This window comes from Lactuca virosa, chromosome 4 (genome assembly GCF_052849685.1).
Source record: "Lactuca virosa cultivar CGN04683 chromosome 4, Lactuca_virosa_CGN04683_v6, whole genome shotgun sequence".
Lineage (NCBI taxonomy): Eukaryota > Viridiplantae > Streptophyta > Magnoliopsida > Asterales > Asteraceae > Lactuca > Lactuca virosa.
The window spans coordinates 11,962,455-11,987,843 of NC_136429.1; the positions used below are offsets into that span (position 1 = coordinate 11,962,455).

At 30.3% G+C, this 25,389-nt stretch overlaps 2 protein-coding genes and 1 long non-coding RNA gene across 3 annotated transcripts; 2 read left to right on the forward strand and 1 right to left on the reverse strand.

Annotated features, from left to right (window-relative positions):
* Window positions 1-7,404: 7,404 nt before the first annotated feature.
* On the forward strand, window positions 7,405-8,801 carry LOC145109937 (uncharacterized). Its single transcript, XR_013709346.1, has 3 exons — window positions 7,405-7,452; window positions 7,673-7,761; window positions 8,162-8,801. It is a non-coding gene; the product is annotated as an uncharacterized LOC145109937 (long non-coding RNA).
* A 99-nt stretch (window positions 8,802-8,900) lies between these two features.
* Window positions 8,901-10,158, forward strand: LOC145104114 (uncharacterized). Its single transcript, XM_079041396.1, has 3 exons — window positions 8,901-9,065; window positions 9,262-9,549; window positions 9,651-10,158. Exons 1-3 carry the CDS (start codon window positions 8,901-8,903, stop codon window positions 9,831-9,833), a joined length of 636 nt encoding a protein of 211 aa, XP_078897522.1. The 3' UTR covers window positions 9,834-10,158.
* A 3,644-nt stretch (window positions 10,159-13,802) lies between these two features.
* Window positions 13,803-22,429, reverse strand: LOC145104115 (protein FAR-RED IMPAIRED RESPONSE 1-like). The gene is made up of 7 exons (XM_079041397.1): window positions 22,291-22,429; window positions 21,228-21,634; window positions 21,131-21,138; window positions 20,894-21,037; window positions 20,558-20,819; window positions 14,513-15,082; window positions 13,803-14,408 (listed from the first exon to the last, which is right to left on the reverse strand). The coding sequence occupies exons 1-7, from the start codon at window positions 22,427-22,429 to the stop codon at window positions 13,803-13,805; spliced, it is 2,136 nt and encodes a 711-aa protein (XP_078897523.1).
* Between the last annotated feature and the right edge of the window lie 2,960 nt (window positions 22,430-25,389).

A 25,389-nucleotide genomic window follows, 5' to 3' on the forward strand; every position in this document is an offset into this window, starting at 1 on the left:
TATAACCAGAGTCTCCTAGAGGGAGAGCGGGGTAATTGTGTATATATCTATACGAGGTTGACACCCCCACACCTGAGCTGTTCGCTACAGCTAGACTAGGCCAGTCTAGGGTGACAAATATCTTGTTAGAAACCGATGCCTGAAGAACGTCAAGACAGACGTTGTAATCATATTAGTATGGTTGTAACGACTCACATAGAGCAGGATTATATAAACTTGGATCTACGAAGAATATGCACCCCACTAGTTTTATAAAATACCAAAAACTATGTTTTGCTTATTTTGTAAACTAATTTCACAACTCTGGTCTTAGGGTTTTAAGACCACAACTCTTTTATATACAGAAAATATAGGTTTTTCTAGGGACACACTCTTTTCAAATTCAAACAAAGGAAGACTATGAACACACATGCAATTATACACGATTGTGAAACGAGACTCACAAACTACTTTTATAGAAAATATTGGATTTTCTGGAGTTTTTACGACTTATTATAAATAAAGATATTACAACATTTTCTCACAAATATGCTTATGAACTCACCAACATTCTATGTTGACGCTTTTCAAAACGACTTGTATTCTCAGAGACTCAGCGAACAGGTACTCGAGTCTTGGATCTGGATATTTGGCTATCTTTTTGAGACATCATATTTATTGTTATTTTTGTGTGTAAGCGAAGAACAAGTACAATTTGTAAACAATGAATGTTGGCATATTGTAATGTATGATGTTTGGTTACTATGTATCATATATATTCAACTGCTATGATATTTCACTATGACGTCATCCGCCCCCGGACGTTTCCGCCGTCCTGGTTCGGGGGTGTGTCAGCCCCCAAATTATAACTGTGAAATATTGAGGTTAGTTTTCCCGTATTTACATGTATAATTTAAAACTAATAAATGAAAGAGATAAAATATTTGAACTTTAAACCCTATCCGGATAGGGTTTATCTGCCCAGGGTTAATCATCACGCGGTCAAATCGTACCCTCTCTCTCCTGTCATTAGGTTAAATAGGGGTTATCGCCTTAACTTTTTTTTACCTTCCCCAACACTTCTTATGAACGTCTCAGGCTACATTCACATGTAGTTTTTCCTTTTGTTCTCTTCTTTTCTCCGATCATGGGCAAGAAGGCGACTCGTTCTTGCGCCAGTATTACTGCTCCTCCAGAGAATGATTTTGTTGATCAGGGGATTCTGGCTTATGACGAGGTCTGCTCCTTCAATGACGAGGACATGCAGCCCCTCAAGGCCAACGAAGCTTTTCCCTCCGAAGCGATCGTCAGGTCCTTTGATCCTTTTATTTAGCTTGATTTTGTTTCTCATTCTTGGGTATGCTTCCCCGAATATCCCTTTTCTTTAGGTCTGAAATGCCCTTTTTCGGGTATTATTTCTGATTTCTTTCAAGCCACCAAGCTTTCGGATATCCAAGCAATGCCTATCATTTGGAGGATTTTGTATTGGATTGAGCGAGTGAATCACTCCCACAACTCGGACATTGGTCTTACCGAGTTGGCTTATGTTTACGACCTCTCTATTTTTGGTATTACCGAGTTGGCTTATTCACATCCCACAGTAAGATTTCGTGAGTCCAAACGAGGTGTAGAAACCTTAACTCGTATGAAAGATGTAATTAACTCTTTATACTTTATAGGGGATTAAGTACCCTTAACCGTAGGAGAGATGATTAGTCTTTATTCGTTGTTATCTAGATAAGTACATATCATAATCGTCAAGACTACAGAACCATGTATCTATTGGGATCCCTGAATTCTAGGATCCTTGAATGTCAGGATCCCTACCTGTTAGGATCCTTGAATGTTAGGATCATTAAATGTCAGGATCCTTACTTGTTAGGATCCTTGAATGTTAGGATCTTTGATTTCCTATGCAAATAAAACTTTATCTTGGGGTGGGCGTTAGCCTGGCTAATGCTCGTCCAATTCTTAAGTCAGTATTGGCTTTTGTAATAATAAAAAGAATCAGATAAGAGTAGAGGGTAGAGAGAGAGTGTACCTTGAGTTTGTTTGAAAATGATTGACATAACTTACATGAAGTATGTTTTTTGGTGGATGACATTCCAGGATCTTGGCGGGACGTTACCTTCAACGGTGGCTAGCCAATATGCCCCCTTTTTTGCTTTTGAATCAATAAGATACGATCCTTCCTATTTAGGTGCCAGTTTAGCTGCACTAAGATCCTTGGTATTTTGAAACCTTTTCCTAAGTACCAAGTCACCTACCTGGAACCTTCTGACTTTGATGTTCTTGTTATATTCTTTAGTAATCCTTTGTTGATGAGAAGCAATGTGGATCCTGGCAAGATCCGTGATGTGACATCCTAGAATTTAGGTCATAGATTGCGAATGACTAAATTACACTAAATCTCTTTGTAATTTAAATCATTGAGTGCATCTAATGTGAAACAAATGAGTTCATTTTAAATATTATAAGATATCAAATGATACCTTACTTCCAAATGTGTAAACTGTCAAACGAATCAAACAGCTCAAACTGCAATACTGGTTATTATGTCTGAAAAACTGAAAATTTGTATTAAGCAGTTATGAGCGAAACAAACATTAAAACCTTATAATACATGTTCATCTGTTTCCAAAAATATAAACAACATCCAAAACGGAGTTCGTATGCAAAAGATACAACAATCTTAAGAAAACTGACAGTAAAACATTGGTTTTCTTTAATCGCGTAAAACCGCATCGATCCATTGAGTCACTTGCACTCCTCCGATGGAAATTCCGAGAGTGTTTTTGGACTCAGACTATAGCCTAGTATTTAATTTCATACTTAAAATATTTTTAACAAAAATATTTGCAAAAGTCGAAAAATAGTGCGTTATAGACTATTTAGACGCGAAACTTTAAATGCGGTTTTACGGAGTTCTATAACTTGAAAAATTACTCCGTTCGAGTTTTGGGAATCATTGAATTAAAATCTACCTAACGACCTTTTTGGAAAAAAATTCCGACATCTGGATCTCGATTCACCAAATTATGTGTGTTTACTTGGATCCTTATAAAGCTTTCCAATCAATATCTTAATCTAAGAAATAATCAATTTAGGATTTGTAGCAACAAATGCAACCCTTGCAGAACTTAAAATTCTTTGCTTCTCACCAAATGAGTGCACAACATGCATCTCACGCTTTAATTCATCATTCAATAATACATCAATTCCACCACACTTTGTAACTGCTATAACACAGTTCTTATTCCCAATATCAAGTCTAACCACACTCATTATAATTTCTCAAAAAAGCCACAAGTAGAATCTTTGAAAAACGATGATCCTCGGCAACACCTAATTCATTCAAACACACAATCAGTTCATAATCACGTTCATATCAACTTGCTGGATAACAATGTTTGGTATTTCTTTTGTGAACTTGATTTTCCATTCGTTTGTTTAAGCTTTTCCATTCGGTAATCAATATTCTTAAGCTAGAGCCCAAGATTTCATGTACACAAACCATCGGCATGCATAAACATTTAGATCAATTGGTAGTAAACAACATGCAAAATAAGATACAATGATCGAAATATGAGCATCAAATCAAATGTATGAATAAAGATAAGGAAGTTTAATTACCTGATTTACTTGATGATAATGAATTTGGTCTTTTGTGATGGCATCGATGGTGAGGACAAACACATACCAGTGGATGTTTTCGTTGGAAGAAGGGTTGTAGGCGAGGGAATGAGAGATCAAGGTGCAAGCTCCCTGATAAGAGAATCAACAACGAGAACAACAAAATGGGAAAGTGAGAACAACAAAATCAAAAAAATACACACATGATGAGTCGGAGGAAGAGGAATGGTTGTTAGATGTTGCTTCAACGAAAGAAGACAATGGTGATGTGTGGAGTCGGCCGATAGCAAGGAAATATGGGTAGTCTCCACTTTTGCTCCAAAGTTGTCCCGATCCTTCAAAGTTGGAGAAGGGACCGAATCAGATGAATATCATGGACCGAGTCGAAAGTGTGGATCGAGTCCATGAGTTTAAAAGCCAAGTCAAACATGCCAAATCAAAATTTTTGGACACACACCACATTTGGACCAAGTTAGAAGCCTTATCAAACACACCCTCAGTATATTGGTTAGAATGCATAATCACAAATACAATATGTATTATTAATTGGTTATAATTAAAACAATACCCACCTCAACTTCATCAAAATTCATTATAACTAGAAAAGGACGCGCGACTCCGCCGCTTTTGGACTATGTCATAGAAGTTAAATATCGGCAAACTTTAAAATATGTATTGAAAGTGTAAATCGCCACAAATAAGGGAGAAAACCGACACCCCCTAAAATTAGATTTCAAAAGTGTACAACAAAAAGAAAGAACATTGATGGAGAAAAACCAAAAATGTTGTGGCTATAATGTAAAAGTTGTCAAAGTTGGAAAAATATGGTGGCAAAAGTCTAAAGGAGGTTTTTTGTGTTTTTTATGTCAAAATGTAAAAGTTTTGAGTGCAAGGTTGAAAAGTGTCAAAGTCACTAAAAATTTATAGCAAAAACATCAAAATATAAAAGATTTGACTGCAAGGACGAAAAGTGTCAAAGTCACTAAAGATTTGTGGCAAAAATCTCAAGGCACAAAAACTTAATCAAAACTTAAAAATGTAAAAGTTTTCACTTCGAGGCAAAAACATCAAAATATAAAAGATTTGACTGCAAGGACGAAAAGTGTCAAAGTCACTAAAGATTTGTGGCAAAAATCTAAAGGCACAAAAACTTAATCAAAACTTAAAAATGTAAAAGTTTTCACTTCGAGGACTAAAAATGTCAAATTCATCAAACATTTGTGGCAAAAACCTAAAGCAAAAAAGATTACTATTCATAAGGTCCCTTGGATTTAATATATATATATATATATATATATATATATATATATATATATATAATTTGATATTATGGATATTAAAAAATATGACCACTTCTCCTAATCCATTTAAACAATTAGACCATCTTTTTGAGAAATATGAAATTACCACTTTTGAAAAGACCTTTTCGTGAGTTAAATCTTGAGGTTATGTAAGGGTAGAGAAAGTTGGTTTTTTTAATGGAAACATCGTCATCATGGGGGCGTTGAGGGTAGCAAAGTCGGCAGCTGTATAAGGTCCAAATTTTTATTATTATATATTATATATATTTTTATTTAAAAATAAAAACGTATAATAACGATAAAGACCTTTTTTTCTAACTCGTCCCGGGTCTTTGAGGATATTTAATTTCTAAGGATCGGCCATTATTGTCATTTAGGAAGAAAAAAATTATTGACAACTTTCGAGAATCAATCCCAACAAATGCAAAAGTAAAGAAAACCATTTAACATCTCCCTGATCGTCTAGGTGAACAAAAACGATATCGAAACTTGTCCGAGAAATATATAAAGACAATAAGGGCCAATGGGCTCTTAATTTTAGTCAAAATATATTTGCCATATGGATAATGTCATAATAAGCCTTAAGTTTTACCGAGAATGTCGGTTTTACTCTTTGACAATATTTTGGTTCGTTTATGTCGCAAACTTACGACTTTTTGTTCGGTTTTACCCTTTTCACAGCTTAAGCCAGTCATCATTATAAATGGCAAGCCACATGTGCGCTGACTAGGCTGGATTTGCTGACATGTCGGCCATATGTGTGCTGACTGTGTCCCTTTGGCTTTTTTATAAGAAAATAAATAGGGAGTATAGAAAGAAGAGTGGAGGGATCGAACCCACATCCTTCAACTAACAAACAAACAAAGTTACCACTAGACTAAACCGATAGGTATGTATTTCACCTGCACAACTAATATATAACTTATAACACTGAAACAATTTAGTGCCATTTTAATCTTGATTTCGATTATTATTATTATTATTATTTCTTATTTTTAAAATAAGTAGGTATTTTTTTGTGTTATCATAACTACTTTTTTTTTTCAATATAAATGTATTTTTTCGTATTATGAATATAAGTATTCTTTTCGTATTTACTAAATACATACATTTTGTATGTTCAATATAAATATCTATATGTAGAATATCAATACAACTATATATTTTTTCGTATTTTCAATATAAATACGTAGATTTTGTATTATTCATTAGTAAACAAGTATTTGAATTATTCGGTTGAGAACTTCCAAATATATGGTATACATCTAACATAATGATATACACTTGAAGTTGAATACAACTAAAACTACATATTTAAAAGTGTAGATACGTTTTTTAGAGACATAAAATCATCTTCAACAATATTCTTTTCTAACAGCAGAAGTTTCTTCGTATATTCATGTATTTCCTTTCTTTTAATGACAAATTTATTTAGCTTAATCTTTTCAATACCATCATCAGATTCCTTATTGCCATCTAATATGTAAAAATAAATATCTAATCATCAAAAACAAAAATCCTTAAATGGAAAAGGCTCTTACGCTTTGATACCAAATTACTTTATTTTGAATAGATTTTGTTAGTTATACAAAATTGTATTTTCGACCTTTTTCATTCTTAAATATTTTAAAATTTTAGATTATTTTTAAAACTCAAACTTTAATTAAGCGTTGGTGCTAACTAGAATAAAACTGTAATTGTTTTTATAAAACTTTCATTGGATACAAGCATTAATTTATTAGGACGTGTTTACCGTAATGAAATTATTTTGATTTAATTGTAAGACTTTCCTTAAGAGAAATATAATTTATTATTATTTTTTTAAATTGTCTTTGAAATGATTACATCATAAATCGAAAAATAAATAACGAAAACCCTACAGGAAAATCCAACTCAACCACACGTCAAAATCAAAATGGAAGTTGAGCTAAAACACAAACAGTCAAAGGTCGCTATTTGATTTATGTCTATTTTTTTTAATCATAAATTAACAATTTTCCAGCTGTTGTTTTTTTGGCAATCACAAATTTTAGCATTTAAACCCAACCCTCCCCCACCCCACCCCCACACACACAATATATATATATATATATATATATATATATATATATATATATATATATATATATATATATATATATATATATATATATATATATATATATATATATATATATATATATATATAAATGGTGTATAACCGTTTGATATGCTTATTGTTGTTTCTGAAACTAAGCGGTGGAATATTTGTAATTATATTGGTAATTTATTAAACTAACGCTGTTAATTTACGATTGTGGGGCTATTGTTGTAATTTTACAAAGATTGATATGAATTTTGCAGGCTACGATACTGTAACCGCTTATTGTTTTCTTTTCTTTCTCGATCAAAGTCTCACTTCGAACTCTCAGGAAACTCTCTTTTTCTTTCTTTATTGTATTTTGCCCTAGTTTTCGTTTCTTATCTGTTATTGAGAAATCAGTAAATGTCTTCAGGAGAAAATATAAACGAAGCGCATCTTCGTTAATCGAAATGAAAGGTTAGAATGCGAGTTATTTTTCATTTTATTGATAATGCATGTTTTTATTAATTAGTTAACCGTCGTTTTATGTTGATAATGATGTTTTTTTGTTTTGATTCAGTAGGTTTTTCGTCATTTTAACTTGATTTTGATGATTGTCTCGTTTAGAGTTGATATGTTTTTTATTATGTTTGTTTGTGGTGGTTTTTGATGTAAGTTTTTGTTTATATTTTCACAGATAAGGATTTCAAAAGAAACTATGTTCAAAAAAAAAAATTCAAAAATCAAAAAATATCGAATGCGGTAGAAGTGCTGTTATTTCCGAAGGTACAGTTAAAAAAAATCATCTATGATTAGAAGTAGAAATAAACATATAACTTAATGTTTGAAGTTATTTGTTGTAATCATAACTGATTTTTTGATTTTTTCAGTGTATTGAACATAGCATTTAGTTATATGTTTATTTCTACTTCTAATCATAGATGATTTTATACGTTTGTTTATAATCATTGGTAAATAGTAATGATAAATGTATTTTTATGTATCAAACATGAATTTAAAGTTATTTTTGTAATCATAACTGATCGTATATAACATTTAGTTGTACTTTTATTTATTGTTCTAATCATAAATGATTTTATACGTCTGTTTATAATCATTAGTGAATAGTAATGATAAATGTATGTTTTATTTTTTACTAACACTATGTTTGTAATGAAAATTGTAGTTAAAAAAGGGAATGTAGATAGCTCAAGGAAGACATGATCATCTTCCAAAAGAGAAAAGGCGAATGAGATGTCACAAACACGTTCAAAGACATCCAAAAAACAGTTATTGAACAACCAAAAGTGAAGCTGAGGGTTAAGGTCAAAACTGTAAGTAAGAAACGTGAACTATCTGATGAAGATGATTCAGATTTTCAGAGTCGTCCTGGATCTTCAAAGAAACCAAAGAGAGAAACTAAAGTTTTGAAGAAAGATAAAAAAGTTGTTGTTATAAAAGAAATTCCTTCATTGAAGAATAGATGTTCACCCGGGTCATTGTTGGGTGTTATTCAAGGTTTAAGTAGAGAACAGAAGGATTGTGTTAGGGCTATGGGATTTGGGAGTTTGTTAGGGATGAAGATGATTGACGTACCGTTGAAGATTGTTTATTATGTTCTTGATCATTTTAATTTTGAATCTTTGAAGGTGAAGTTTGATAATTGTGAAGTTAGTGTTGATAGTAAGTCAGTTCAAGAGATGTTAGGATTACCATCTGGTGGCTCATTACTTTCAAACATGGATTACATTTCGGAGAATAATGAAGAGAGCTGTATGTTTGAGTGGAAGAAACAATACGAAAATATTGATAAATTGAGATTGAAACAGCTAAAGAATGAACTTGTTCAAACTAGTGCTGCGGATGACAACTTCAGAATCAATTTTTTGGTTGTTTTTATTAATACTTTCTGTGAGTCTACAAGCATGAGTAAATGTAATCTGAATCCATTGTATTTAATCAGAAGAGATACTGATTTAAGTAGCATTGACTGGTGCGATTACATTGTGGATTGTTTGGTAAGGACGAAGAAGGTTTACAATCCAGAGAAAGAATCTTCTTTATTTTATGGACCAGCAGCATACCTTATGGTACGTGAGTTATTTTTTTATATTTATTATTGTTTTTAGTTGTAAAAATATGTTTGTTTTTATAATAAATCATATATGATTTTGTTACATATAATCATATATGATTATGTAGTATAATTTTTGTTTAACTATATATTACACATCAAAATCATATATGATGTTATATATGTTATGATGTTATATATGTTTTTTGTAGTTGTTGTATGTGGATACTTTCAAGTTTTATCATTTGCAAGTCACACGTAAACGTCCAACTATTTTTTATTGGACGTCAGAGAAGATAAGGTTTCTTGAGGATATTTTACAAGAGAGTGGAGGATTTGGATGTGGACATGTTAATGAAGGATATGTTGAAGAAAAATTTCAAGAATCTGAGTATAATGAGGAGGAATCTGGTGGTGATGAGGTTGAATTTGATGGTGAAGAGGATTTATGTGACGAGGATGAAGAAGATTTTGATGTTAATAAAGTTAGTGATGTGGAGGTAATTCTATAGTTTTATTCATTTATGATTTAATTAGTTTATTGATTTATGACTTTTTATGTTTAAGTATTTTAGTTGTAAGTATCTTTTTTCTTATGTAGGTGTATGAAAGTAAAATTTCATGTATGTATCAGAAGATGGAGGATTTGAAAAATGATCTTGTTGTAAAGATAGATGAGGGAGTGTTGAAGTTTCCTCAAAGTCAAAATTTGAAAAATTGGAAATTATTATTTCCTGTTGAAGATTTAAGCACAGATATTAACACCTGGTTTTGTTCAAGTTAATGATGAAGATTATGGGAATGATTTTCTTAATGATGATGAAAATGTTGAAGATTATGATCAAGGGAAATGTTCTGGTGGTCAGGGGGATGGAAGTGGTCACATGAGGGCAATATTGGTAAAAATCATGTTGAAGGTAAAGGTGATGATGATGAAGATGATGAACAAGGAAATGGAAGTGGATGTAATAAAGAAGAGGCCATGAATTTAAATTATGTTGTTGAAAATGTTACTAAGAGTGTGGGTCTAATTGATAGCCAGGAAGGTGTGTCTTTTAGTCAATTTATTTGCGATCCAGTTGTTGAAAGTTTTCTTAAAACTTTGGATCAAGGTAGGCATATTTTATTATTATATATAGTTTAATCATATATGATTTTAATTTTTTATATTTGAATTTTATAGGTACTGATGGTTGTTTAAATCAGAAACTAGTTGAAGATGATGTGAATTTGAATTTGACTGGTATTGATGATGGTAAGTATTTATTTATGTATTTTTAATACACAAAATATATATAAATATGTTATATAGATGATTCATTTATGATTTTAATAATTTAGGGACTGTAAATTTGGGTGAGGATGATCATAAAAATAAAGATGGAGGTAATTTGTTTATAATTATTGTTTATTCATATATAATTGTGTTTATAATTATTGTGTATTCATATATGATTTTTATAATTTTATTGGGTAGAAAATGTTGAAGATTGTTCAAATAAAAACAAGGATTCAAATGAGACTCGATTATTGAAAAATGATATTGTTCCAAGTTTTAGTCTTGGATTTAGTCAAGATTCTGAAGGTTCCAAGAAGTCATCTCAAAGTCAAATTTCTTCTGAACGGATGACAAAGAAAAAGATTAAGGATAGAGTTATTTTGGGAAAACCAAAGTGCTGGTCCAGAGTGTGTTATTCCAAATGTTGATGTTATTGATGCTAGTCCAGTTTCTTTTGCACCCCCTTTGGGTACATTAGAAGGACCATCAAACCCTGTTTCTGGCAAACCTAAAGATATAAATGAAGAAGCAACATCAGTAGTGGATGTCAAAGGAAAGAGACAAATGAAGTTTTCTTATGTTTATAAGTCACCATTTAAGGAAAGGTTAATTGATTTTAAACCTAGTTTGATACAAGTAGAAAATGTTGTTTGTGAATGACTTTTCAATCTTCAAGGAAATCCAGGGTAATTTTTTTAATATAATTTTTTATTTTTATAATTTTAATTTTTTATTTTAAATAACATTTAATTAAATATATACAGGGATATTGTATTGCTTATGGAAACAGATGTTATTGGTTTTAGAGCTAATTATGAAAATCTTTTTAAAAAAACCCATTTGCATGTTAGTGTTCTTGATTCCTGGTCTCGTATACTAAATCATCAAGAGAAATTCAGAGATGTTGTTAATTCTCCACTCAGATTGTTCATGAATTCTGACACTGTAAGTTTTTATTTTATTCTTTACTTTTCATATGTTGATAATCATTAATAATTTTTTTATTAAATATTTACATGTTATTATATAATCATTTATGATTTTCTTATATTACAGACTTTGTCATTTGAATATACTCATTTGAATGAAACTGCAAAATATAAATTTTTCAAGGACAACTTCTCTCGCAGTGTTTCTGGTGATAGAGACTTGAAGGTTTTGAAGGATGTTGATATGGTATATATATATATATATATATATATATATATATATATATATATATTAATATTTTATTTATAATATTATACATGTTGATGTTAGGTATTTTTCCCGGTATTGAAGCATAAGCACATATATCTTATTGTTATGAATCTGAAGAAACGTGCTTTTGAGGTTATCGATAATGGTGCAGATGATGTTGATTTCGATGATAAGTATGGTGCAGTTTTTAAACCTCTTGTAAGTTTCAATGATATTTATTCTTTAGATTTGAAATCATATATGATATGTTTTATAATTATTATACTTATATTTTTCTGACTTGAAATCATATATGATTTTCAGAAAAAGTCTTTTTTGAAGTATCTAAAAGAGATCGATCATGTTAAAGTAAATGAAATGGCTGCTAAAAATCTTACTCCAGTAAGATTGACAATGCCATGGAGGACAGTTTATAACAAAGTGGATTGTGGAGTTTTTGCTATGAGACATATGGAGAGTTATTTTGGAGAAAAATGTTCTAAATGGAAATGTGGTCTTCCAAAAGAAGGTGGTTCTCAAGAAAAAATTCTGGAAAAGTTGAGAATGAAATATGCAGCAGCAATTTGAACTTCTGAGATTAATACAAAGCGTGATGATATGTTGAAAGCTGCATATGAGTATCAAAAAGTTGATCAAAAGATTCGTGGGAAGCATTCATATGATGCTCAATGGAATATAGAAAGAAGGCTGTCAAATTTTTTTTGATTGAATATTTTCTTATTGATGATGTTATAAGAACAAGTTTGTTTATGTTGTGTATGTTATGGATATTGTGAATAATGTTTGTTTGTATGATGATGGAAAACATGGTGATGGAAAACAAGTTAATATGTATTTTGGTCGATTTTATTATGTAAGTTTGTTTGTGTGAATTATGTTATTGAATGTTAATCATAAGTGATTATGTTATATTTTTCTATGTAATTTATGTTTTTAGTATTGATTATATGTTGCTTATATGTAATCATTAGTGATTGTATCGATTATTTTTTTCTATTTTTGTAATCATAAATGATTATATTTTTTTCTTGATAAGTGAGCTTATCTTTACTGCATGGAATACATCACCATGCAGAATCTTATCTTTGTAAGATTTTAGTTTTGTTTTTTAGTGTTTGTATTGAAGAATCTTTTCTTTATAAACGAAAACTGATTTGTACAACCATATATTGTATTTTTGATAAGTGATTATGTTTGTATAAAGTGGGTAGCCTCGTGCTACCCCTTATATTTCTTCAAAGATGAGTCCTTATAATTCCAAATGGTTAGTTTTGTTTATTAATTTCTTCAATTTTTATATATCACCATTATTTATTTATGATGTAAACAACTTCCATTTTGTTTCAGGTAAAATATGGAGTCTATAGGTCTAAAAGAACTAATTTTGCTGTATCTAATAACATGTTCCCCATTTTTTTTCAAGATTCTTGTTCTTTTATTTGTAGCTAGATTGTCATAGATATTGTAGCTGACTCCGAGAACGCCACTTCCGCCATTACTTAAAAAGTTTATCTGTATTGAACATATCAGATCTTTACTAGATGTCTTTGAAGTAGAGGGATGTTGTTCATTTAAAGAAGATTTCTTTTTAATGAACAACATTTCTCTACATCAGATATGTAGTAAAGATTTTGTATGTTCAATGGAGACAATCTTTCTAAGTAATGGTGGAAGTGTTCTTAGAGTCAGCTACAATTTGTATGAAAATATAGCTAGGAATATGATGAACAAGAATCTTGGAAAACGGGGAACGTGATATTTGAAACTTGTGAAATTGTTTGTTATTGAAGATTTTATCATGTTTGATGTTATTCTATGATGATGAATATTGTTATCTTTATATTTTTTATGAGCAGTGTTGTATATTTGTTAGGAACGATGTTGTTGTATATGGTTATATGTAATGGTTAGATGTTTTTTCTGTGTAATCATATTTTTAATCACTTATGATTAAACAAAACATATGAAGTAGTATTACATAATATTTTATGATTATACAGATGAATATTGTATATGGTTATGTGTAATGATTACATGTATTGAATAATAGTTTATATGTAATCTTAAATGCTTGTAGTAACATTTAATAAAAGTTTAATCATGAATGAATATATTATCAAATCAAAGAAAGAATTATCAAAGTAGATTAAATCGAGTAGACAAAATAATAGTAAATTCTGTTTTATAAAAAGAGTAAAGTGTACTAAACAAAAAGTATATTATTTTGATAAAACAATTCATGACTTATTCATTACTGATTAATGCAATAAATATCTATGTAGCTTTTGATGATTGTTTTGCTGCAAGTTTAATTGGGCATGTCCGCAAGTTATGAGGAGCCCTTTCTCCACATCCTGAGCATCTTCTTGTTTGCTTGTTTGAATTTTTATACGCTATTTTTGCTGCACTTTGAATTCTACTTTTCTTTCCGCATCCTTTATTGCTTTGAACATTTGGAACATTGATGTCAATGTCTTTTGGAATAGATATGCCCATAAGCTTTCCTACCTCTTCAACATCTGTCCTATTCTTCTGCAATTCATTTGTAGGATCGTTTTCATATTCCTTCAGCATGCTTTCTGTTTTCTTAAAAAACAAATCCATTTTTTCTTTATTTTTTCTTACGTATTCCAAACATGCTTCAAAGTTGTAGTATGCTTGATTGACAGATCTGTTAATTTCACTGTCTCCTGTATCATATACATGTCTACCAAAATTATAATGCCTTGATATCACATCCTTTCTCCAACGATTCTCAATGTACTCTTCAGGTATCTCCTTAATTCCATGTTTCATGAGTATGTTGAATGCATGTCTGCACAAAGTCCCAAAGTGTTCACAAGTACATTTTACATCATTTGTTGGAAGTTTTATTTCTACCTGTTCAAAATAAAATTAAAGCATTAAGTGTTTTATAATCATAACTGGATATTTTTTTTATATTATGTGCTGATTCAATAAAATTTAAAATAAGAATATATTACCTCAAATTCTGTTTTTAGATCACTGTTTTTGTTCAGTTGTTCCACTTTGTATAACTCCCATCCATTTTTTGTTCCAAGATGTTCGTATTGGCAGTACCAGGAACCTTTATAGATTTCTTTCTGTACTTCATAAAACAATGTACTTGTATAAACTTTTGCAGCATGTTTTTCTATTGGTCGTGGTGAAATAAATTTATATACTGCCTTCTTTGTTTGATGATTAAGCTCCTGTTGTGTATTTCTTTGTTTTTGAATTGCTGTGTCATAGTTCATCATGAAATGTAAAAGTAAATTTCCAGATTGAGAGTAAGTGTTAAAGAAGGAATTCATGCTTTCTGATCTTGTAGTGGTTTTCATCAATCTAGACATTCTTGTGTCACTGAAGTATGCATGTATCCATTTGTCACGTAATTCAAACATATTATTGAACCATCTTTTATCTTCCAGATTGAATTCATTAATAATCAAATCCCACTTCTTTTCAAATTCATCAGGTTTGATATGCATGTTCCAAACAAGCTTGTTAAATCTTTTCTTGAAGTCTTTGTTTTTAAATAAATCGTCGGTAACCTATGAATGAACAACTTTGCTTATATAATTATAAATTATATACCTATTTGGATATATCATATATGAGTAATCATATATGATTACTGTAATGTAGGATATATCTGTTGGATTAATGCCTAAGTCCATAACTATAATTGGTAAGACTTGACCCGACCCGGCATGGTCCATTTGGGTTGCATGGCATCATGCATTTGGATAGACTATAATGAGAGAAATAACACTTAAGGTTGGTTAATATATTATAAGTTCTAATATATTAATAAGGTTATTTAATTAGTATTGATCAAGAATTAATTTGGAATTAATTAAGTGATTAAAAGGAGACTAATTAAATATATGGGTTGATTGTGTAAATCATTCATTCTTATATATGTGGGCTTGTGATCCAAGATTCCTTATGTTGGACTACGTCGATGGGGTGACCCATGGATACTCCATGGAGGTTAAAATCCATGGAGCATAAGGAATGGGTAAAGTTATGAGTTACATGGTGTAACCCTAATAGCCACCATATAAAAGAATCCCATGGCTCAAGAAATCGTGCACTAATGTGTGAGTGTGAGGGCTAGACGATTTCAAGGAGTGTTCAAGTTTCTCTCAAGTTATTCCAAGTGTATTTGGTGTTGTGTGAACCATTTGAGGTGTCACACTTGGGGCACTAGGCACTCAAGCTTCATGAAGACATTCTACATCAAAGAGGTATGTATTCTATCTTGTTATATTTATTATTTTGTATGCTAGATTAGGATAATACCTTGGATGTTCATAATTGTATGTATAATAGAGAAAACATAGATCCAAGGTATTTAGGGTTGCATGTACACTTAGGAGTGTTAGAATGCTCATAACCCAACAGTGGTATCAGAGACAGGTTTGTTTTCTTGTTATACTTGCAAAAGTAGCTGAAAAATCGAGTTGGATGCATATATTCGATTGTTTTGGCTGGAATTGGACTAGGAACATTACCCTAAGATGTTTTTGGACTTATAAACTTGTTTTTGATGTGGTAATGTTCATGCTAATCCAATTTCTAAGATAATTGTCATAATTTCAAGATTTGTATTAGTTTGTATGTTCATGCTAATTTCTTGAAGATTGATGATTTGAATTATCTTGTTCTTATGAGGTTCTTAGATTAATAGAAAAGTTGTGTGAAATAGTTGTTTTCAATCCATTTTAATCTAAGAGTTGATTCCACAGTGTGTTTTTGTAACTTGTCCTCAAGTTATATGAAAAGTCACATTTAAGAATCATAAAACTCATAAAAGTTGGCAAAGGTTACAAAATGAAGAGTCTAGTTCTAATTAAATGGTTTTATGACTCGATAACTTGTCCTCAAGTTATGGAGGTTCAAGAGTCTCTTCATTAAATTAAAAAAAAAGTGTAACCTTAATTAGTTCCATAAGTTACAATAAAAAAAGTTATTTTTTTATTAATTAGTTTAAAGTCTTCCATAACTTGTCCTCAAGTTATGGAACTTGAAGAGTTTTTTTTATTTATTTAAAACTACTTTAAACTCATAAGTTATGGAATTAATTAGTTTTGAATAGTTTCAAAACTTGCCCTCAAGTTTTGGAATTTGAAAAGTTTTCACTTATGAATACTTTAATTCCAAGTTAGCCCTTAGAATTTTAAAAGTTAAAATTCAACCCTTATACTTTATAATATTATAAGTTAATAATATTTATATATATGTATAAGAGTAAAGTCAGTCTTACCGTTAGTAGGCCTCATTCACGAAGCCGGTCTATAAGGGGGGTATAAGGTTACTGCATCCCTTAGAATTTTAAAAGTTAACATGGACTTGTGAGAAGTGGCAAAGGTCTAAACAATTGAGACTATGATTACGGCATCCCTTTTCATAGTTCTAAAATTGTTTAGACACACATGTGAGCTATCTAAGAGAGGTGTATGATTTTGATAAAGTTTTATCAAAACAATCTAGTATCAGAAATCTGAACTTTGGTAAGAAAGTCAGCTGATTTCTGAGTACATGTCAAAGCTAGTGGGAGCATAAGTGTTATGCTAATAATCATCATGTTAGTGGGAGCATGATAATTATGACAAAGGTTGCAAGTTAGCAATGTTAATTATAGAAAACAAAAGTTTCAATTCGTGAGGTTGCAGGGGTTGAAAAAGTTGTTTTGCTATAATTAAGGGAGAGGAAATTATACTTCATTTCAATTCTAAAAGCTTAGATTGAGATTTTAATCGTATTTAATCAAGGATATATATATGAATTTCATGTTGGAATGGCTCAACATAAGGAAATTATATATATGGGTCCATTATTTGCGTTCTAAAATTCGATTATGATTACGGCATCCCTTTTCATAATCTGAATTTTGAGAACTTGGCAAATTGAAATGGAAATATTATAGCAAAAGACTGGTTTAGTCTTTATGTGAGACATCATGAATCGTGTCCCATATGCTTCGGATATAGGATCGATTACATGTGCTATATTCATCCTTTCTAAAATTTTCCAAATGCCTGGGGCATTATGAAGGGAAAGGGTCTAGAATTGGATATGACTAAAATGATTAAGCAATTGTCGAGGACAATCTAAGGTTTACCAAAGATTGGTTGCTCAAGGACAGTTGGAAGTATAATGTTAATTCTGGAAGGACCATATTGACATAATCTGTAAGGAGGCAACTCTTGTTCAGAAGTAATAGTCAAAATGGAATATGGAAATGTTTCAAAGTTAGAAATTATTCAATCTGTGTAAGATTAGGAAACTTAATGAAAGAAGGATGTTTCCAAGGAGCGGATCTCCTTTGGAATGCTCTGTAATGATTGTTGTCAAGTCTTTCTGACTTTGTGCATAATCATTAAGAGGATCAATGCATATAAGTTTAGAATCTAACAGATTTCAGTAAATGGCATGAATTTGGAATTCTTGCATTTGCAGTAAGGATTTGGGACTGTGAAAAGAGGATCATTGGAGTGATGTTCAATTGATCTATTTTACAAAGTAAAGATCATAGACAAACATAGTATGCATACTTGGTGTATGGCATGACTAGTGTTTAGAAAACATAGTGTACATGCTTGGAGCATGGGACAACTATTGTTTTAAATTCAAGTATAAAGTTGATAAAACCGAAACAATGAATAATGAGTAATCAGTATGGTGATAAATAAAAGTGTTTATTTATATTCATAGGGTTTGATACCATATTTGATTCATTTATTCTTGTGTTTCACTTTGCATGTTTTGACTTCCAGAATAACTAAGTCGCTCTTCCTGAATGATTAAGTTATTCAAACCATCCACAGTCGGTCATATGTTGGAAGTAGATATGAATCAAGACTGTCATGGGTTGGTTTGTAGAGGTCCAAGTTGGTGGACAAAGTGGTGCTACAACACTCATGAGTGCTCATAAGTTCTGAGTATTGGATTCAACCCGCGCTCATTTGAATCACTTCATGGATTTTATCACGAGTGATCATGAGACGATAATATCTTATATTCTTCAAACCTAGAGATATGAGTTGTTACTATGAGTTGGTTATACACTGATTGCACGAAAACGTATTGGTAACTCGATGTTATAAAACGTGCCTTTGTGTATGATTCAACAAGTAGTAGAACAAGCCATATTAGTCGAAGTTTATCCATTCCCTTTACCTTCGGGATAAAAGCGATATTTGTGGGCCCCTCGATGATTTAAAGATGATACATGTGAGTGCTTGGCCAAGCCAAGACTGATTTGATTTGTTCAATCAGTCAGTCATCATGAATCAGAAATCGGGAAACAACAAATGGACAGAGAGAATGATTGATAATACATGTCTCAGTCCATATGATATCTAGAATGGAGGAATATATGATCCCTTATCTAATGGACAAGTCATTGACAAAGGTCAGATTTCATCGACAAAGCCAGAGTTCGACAGAAGCTTTTGAGAGCTACGATTGCTGATCGGTTCCTGAAGTCATACGCAATAATAGTTTTAGACTTATCCAAGTGGGAGACTGTTGGATTAATGTCTAAGTCCATAACTATAATTGGTAAGACTTGACCCGACCCGGCATGGTCCATTTGGGTTGCATGGCATCATGCATTTGGATAGACTATAATGAGAGAAATAACACTTAAGGTTGGTTAATATATTATAAGTTCTAATATATTAATAAGGTTATTTAATTAGTATTGATCAAGAATTAATTTGGAATTAATTAAGTGATCAAAAGGAGACTAATTAAATATATGGGTTGATTGTGTAAATCATTCATTCTTATATATGTGGGCTTGTGATCCAAGATTCCTTATGTTGGACTAAGTCGATGGGGTGACCCATGGATACTCCATGGAGGTTAAAATCCATGGAGCATAAGGAATGGGTAAAGTTATGAGTTACATGGTGTAACCCTAATAGCCACCATATAAAAGAATCCCATGGCTCAAGAAATCGTGCACTAATATGTGAGTGTGAGGGCTAGACGATTTCAAGGAGTGTTCAAGTTTCTCTCAAGTTATTCCAAGTGTATTTGGTGTTGTGTGAACCATTTGAGGTGTCACACTTGGGGCACTAGGCACTCAAGCTTCATGAAGACATTCTACATCAAAGAGGTATGTATTCTATCTTGTTATATTTATTATTTTGTATGCTAGATTAGGATAATACCTTGGATGTTCATAATTGTATGTATAATAGAGAAAACATAGATCCAAGGTATTTAGGGTTGCATGTACACTTAGGAGTGTTATAATGCTCATAACCCAACAATATCATGTATGATTAATCATATATCATATATGTACTGTAATCATATATGATTATATATGATTAATCATATATGATTATATAATCATATATGATTAATCATATATCATATATGAGTAATCATATATTATTACTGTAATGTAGGATATATATCATGTATGATTAATCATATATGATTAATCATATATCATATATGTACTGTAATCATATATGATTAATCATATATGATTATATAATCATATATGATTATATAATCATATATGATTAATTATATATCATATATGTATGATTAAATATATGATTAATCATATATCATATATGTATTGTAATGTAGGATTCCTTATATATGATTAATCATATATGATTATATATGATTATATACTGTATCATCATAATCATAGTATGATATATGATAACTTATATTATTATAATCATATATGATTATATAATCATATTATTAAAATACTTAATTATATATCATGATATCAATCATATATGATTAAGTATTTTAATAATATGATTATATAATCATATATGATTATATATTGTATTATCATATTACATACTATGTAATCTATGTTTACACAGTATGCTATCTGATAATTCATATTATTAGAATAGTTAATCATATATGATTAATCATATATGGTTATATAGTATGATATCGGATAAGTCATATATGAATCATCTTTCATAATACTACATAATCATATATGATTATATAATATATTTTTATTATACATTTGCTTGCAGTTTTTTCATTATGTGCCACATGCATAGTCTGTGTCTTGAATTTGGTAAGACAGATTCCACTGCTTGTTTTATTGCTGCATCTTGATCAGTTAGAACAATTTTTGGTGCTTTCTTTTCATGAGCTCTAAGAAAATCTTTAAGCAACCATTCATACGACTCAATTGTCTCTCTACTCAGCAACCCAGCACCAACAGTAGCTGATTTCTTGTGGTGGTCAACTGCTTTGAATGGAACAAATACCGTTTTATACCTATATAAAGAAAATGTGTTTAGTACAATCATATTTGATTAATAGTATGATTGAATTTATATACATTAACTTACTTGTTAGTTCTAAAAGTTGCATCAAAAGATATAACTTCTCTAAACTCTGCATAAAAAGCCTTTTCTCTTTCATCTGCCCAAAACATAGCAGCCAACAGATCTCCATCACGTAGGAACTCAAATGAATAATTTGGGTAATGATCTCTACGATCATTCATTTTTTTTTATCATTATTTGAGCATCCTTGTAACATAAGATTCTATTTACTCCTCTCCTCAAGTTTTTGTAGTCTGTTACCTTCGCCCCTACATATTCATATCCTCCTTTCAAAAGTGCTCATATTTTGTGAGCCATTGTGGGACCAATTTTAGCTTTTGATGCACGTACTACAAACTCTTTTTTCAGAATATGACATCTTTCTTGCCTTTTTCGTATAAGGTCTTTCCTCAATACTTTCCAGTGGGTGGTTGTGCATTTCAAAGAATTTCTTAACTTTGTAATCTGTTGTTCCATAAACATTTTCAAATATAATCTTTGCTGTACACCCAATAATTATCTTGTTTGAATTTGGTTTCCTCTTAACAGAACTTGTAGCCAACGTATCACAAAGTTTTGGTTTATCCTTGCCACCCCTATTGCATATAACATATTTTTCTTTTATTATTTGGCTATTGTATTTTGATTGGCTACTCAGTCTTGTATGAAAACCTGCCATTTCTGCATAATCCGTATACATTTTTACAGCCAAATTTAGTGATTTGAAAACACTGTTTACAACTTGTACAAATTCTGTAGGGACATCTGGTTTATATTCAGATTCTTCAATTATGTTACTGCAATATGATTCATTTGTTGAATTGGAACTTTCACATGATAAAAGAAGGGAATGACAAATATGTTATTATATAATTTTATGTTGTAATAATCATATGTGATTAACGATATGTATTTATATTTTAGTATAAAAAGTCATACATGATTTTAGATATTAATATATTATTAGATGTTAAATCATATGTATTTGTACATTGTATTATATGATTGATCATATAATATACTGTGTAATCATAAATGATTATACGTATTAATTTATAAATAATCATACTTGATATTGTTTAATCATGTATGATTAATCATATGTATTTGTAGTTTGTAATATATGATTAATCATATTTTATGATGTATAATCATATATGATTATTCATCAAAATATAATATTAATATAGATTTCAATTTGCAAACATATATGATAAATCATAATTACAAACTATAAATACATATGATTAATCATAGATATGAACATTCATATATGATTATTCATTCTTATATGATTAAATCACATATTGTATTGTATAATCATATATGATTTTTCATAATTTATATTGTATAATAAAAAAATCAGAATGAAGTGTAGAAACTGTAATGTAATATGTAGTATTAAAACGAATTAGTCGTACCTTCAATACAAATCGTATTTTGAAGTTCTTCAGAAGTGAAATAAATTGAATCGATTTGTTCGTCGTTACGAGATGAATTGATTTCGGCTATAATAGTATCAGTTGCGATCGACTTGTCAATTTCTTTTGGATTCGACATCATTTATGAAAATTGATTTTGATTCAATTTTCAAATGTTTTGTTTATGATTGTGAGGAGCTTGTTTCTTCGATTTGAGGATTGTATCTCGTATTTATGAGGATATGAACTGATGCTCTGTTTCGATCGTTTTTTCGATTTGAAGATTGCGATTAATTTGATAACAGATTCAGTAAAAATAGGATCTTTTGTATTATATTGAATGATTATTTAAGATTTGATGATATGATTACGTGACTGATACTGAAAATCGATGATTTGGCGATATGATGATTTTTAGAGAAGGAAGGTGTCCGCTTTCTGAACATTAATTTGAAGTTTACTGTTATACCCCTTAATCATTTAACAGTTGACGTTAAGTTCCATTGACTGATATTTAATCTCACAATCTCTAATTTTTTATAAATCTCAAGGGAACCATCCCCTATATATATATATATATATATATATATATATATATATATATATATATATATATATATATATATATATATTCTTTAAGTGAGACCATCATATATTGTGAGACATGAGACGCAATCCTAGCCATTCACTTTGGAGATAAAAAATATTTTTAAAATGCAAAATAAATGAAAATTTTTGAATTTTTTTCAATATTATTTTCGTCATTTTTTTTTATCAAAAAATAAAAAAAAATTTAAATTACCGTTTTTTACAAAATATACGTAAAATATTATTATACTGTAATATTCAAATTGAATTGTTAGAATGTTAGAATGTTAGAATATTCTACTAGAATATTAAACTATAAATATTCAAAAAATTCTAATAGAATATTAGAATATTCTAACAAATCTAAAATTTCAAGTAGAATATTAGAATATTTTAACATATCTACCAATTTTAGTTGAATATTAGAATATTCTAACATTTTAAAATTCGATTTGATTATTTACAGAGTAATATTCTATTAGAATATCTCACTCATATTTCGAAAAAAATGGTGATTTTATTTATTTATTTATTTTGGATAGATTAAACAACGAAAATAATATTTAATTTTTTTTAGATTTTTCCTTTTATTTTGCATTGTATATATTCTTTTTATTTTTTTGATCTCCAATATGAGTGGCTAGGATCGCGTTCATGTATGATTATCAAGTATGAGTTTGATTAATCTTACTCGATATATTGTGAATATAAAGAGTAAGTGAGTTTTCAAAGGAGAAAACATGCATGAATGAAAATCTTTTCAGATTTAAGCTAACATCTCAAAGTTAGAATCTTATTTCTTATAAGTTAATTGCATAGTGTGATTTAAGTATAAATTAAGACGACTCTTCTGTTTTTCTACAAAGCTAGTGGGAGCGGAACAACATTCCTAGTCTTATATGTAGACGACATATTACTTCTTGGAATAAGGATCTATATAGATAGATCATGGCAACTTAAAAGATTAAGAATTGCATTAATTGTCGAAGATCTTATAAAGCTTAAGATAAATGACTCTGAGAGAGTTATCTTATCAAATACCACATGACATGAGTTTGAGCAAAATCTTAGTACAATGTTTGAACTAGATAATATGATTGTATTCCATATACTTTTGCAATTGGATTAATCATACATGTCATGATTATGCGTGAAAGCCAGGTAAATCGTATGCTTAGAGCATGACGAATAATACCAGCATAATCCGAGAACAAGTCATGGTGTGACTTAAAGAAACATTCTAAAGTACTTGCGAGTATTGGATAAATAGTCCTAATCTGCAGAGTATTTGAAAGAAAGCTACGTTTAAGGTTGTTACATATGTGCTAATCTTTCAAATAGATTGATATGACTCTCAATCACAATTGGGCATGTTCTCATTATGAATGAAGAGAAAGTTACATTGAAAGTGGTTTCATGTAGATTTTAATTATAGTTACACATCAAATTTAGAGTACATTGTGGTTTGGAGAACCACATACTAAGATGCTTAATGTATAGTTCATTATAACTATGAGTAATCCCATTACACAAGTATTGGTATCTAAGTCGTATTTAAGCATCTAATACATTTTCAATGGTTTTCTTTACATATGAGTTATATAAATCAAGTTTGTCAAATCTACTTAACAAATCTCCTTCATTAGCTAAAGCATGAAAGTCAAGTTGGTTGCTATATGACCTTGTTGATATAAGTAGATGTATTTGATTGAAGTTTAGTATTTGGATATTGGAACAGTACAAAACAACATATATTCTAATGAGTGATATATTGGATATGAGTCTTTCATTAAATAATTATCGTGTCATATATTAGCATGTTTAAATCCTTCAATAACTAGGTTATTCTAAATATCCATAACCGTTCATAGTCGTGGGAGCATCTATGAGGTAAGACTAATATGAGTAGATTGATTTATTCTCATGGGGATGAGAACAACAAGAGCTTCTACCAACGTCATAAGTACTTGATTAGGAGAATAAGTATTAGACCTGACCCGCATCAAAATCACTTTATGGATGGTAGTCATAAGTGATGTTTTGATCAATGTTGTATCTTTGTATTCTTAGACCCGAGATACATATTTGGGACTTAAAGTGTAGGAATTGTTGTGCTTTGACATGGTTTAATGTTGTTCCGTAAAAGGCAGTCATAAGGGCCATCATTGGGTATGACGTGAACTACAATGATAGGCGTATGTAGTCAATATGGGATTTGTTCCTCTTATTCGTTGAGCGTTAGACATATAAGGCCTTGCTAAAAGTTGAACACTAAATGAGATTAATGGCGATCCATATCTCATGTTCAACATGATGTCTAAAACAAAGGAATAACTGATACCATACCTTTAGTAACAATTGTAGCTTGGAGCTCCTGTAAATGGTTGTTGATAAGATGACACCCTTCATATGTTGTTAGGGCAGTATCTCGTTGCTAGACGCCATGTACTATCTATTTCAGTTTTAAATGAATCTTGTGCAAGTGGGATATTGTTGAATCTATCTGCCTAA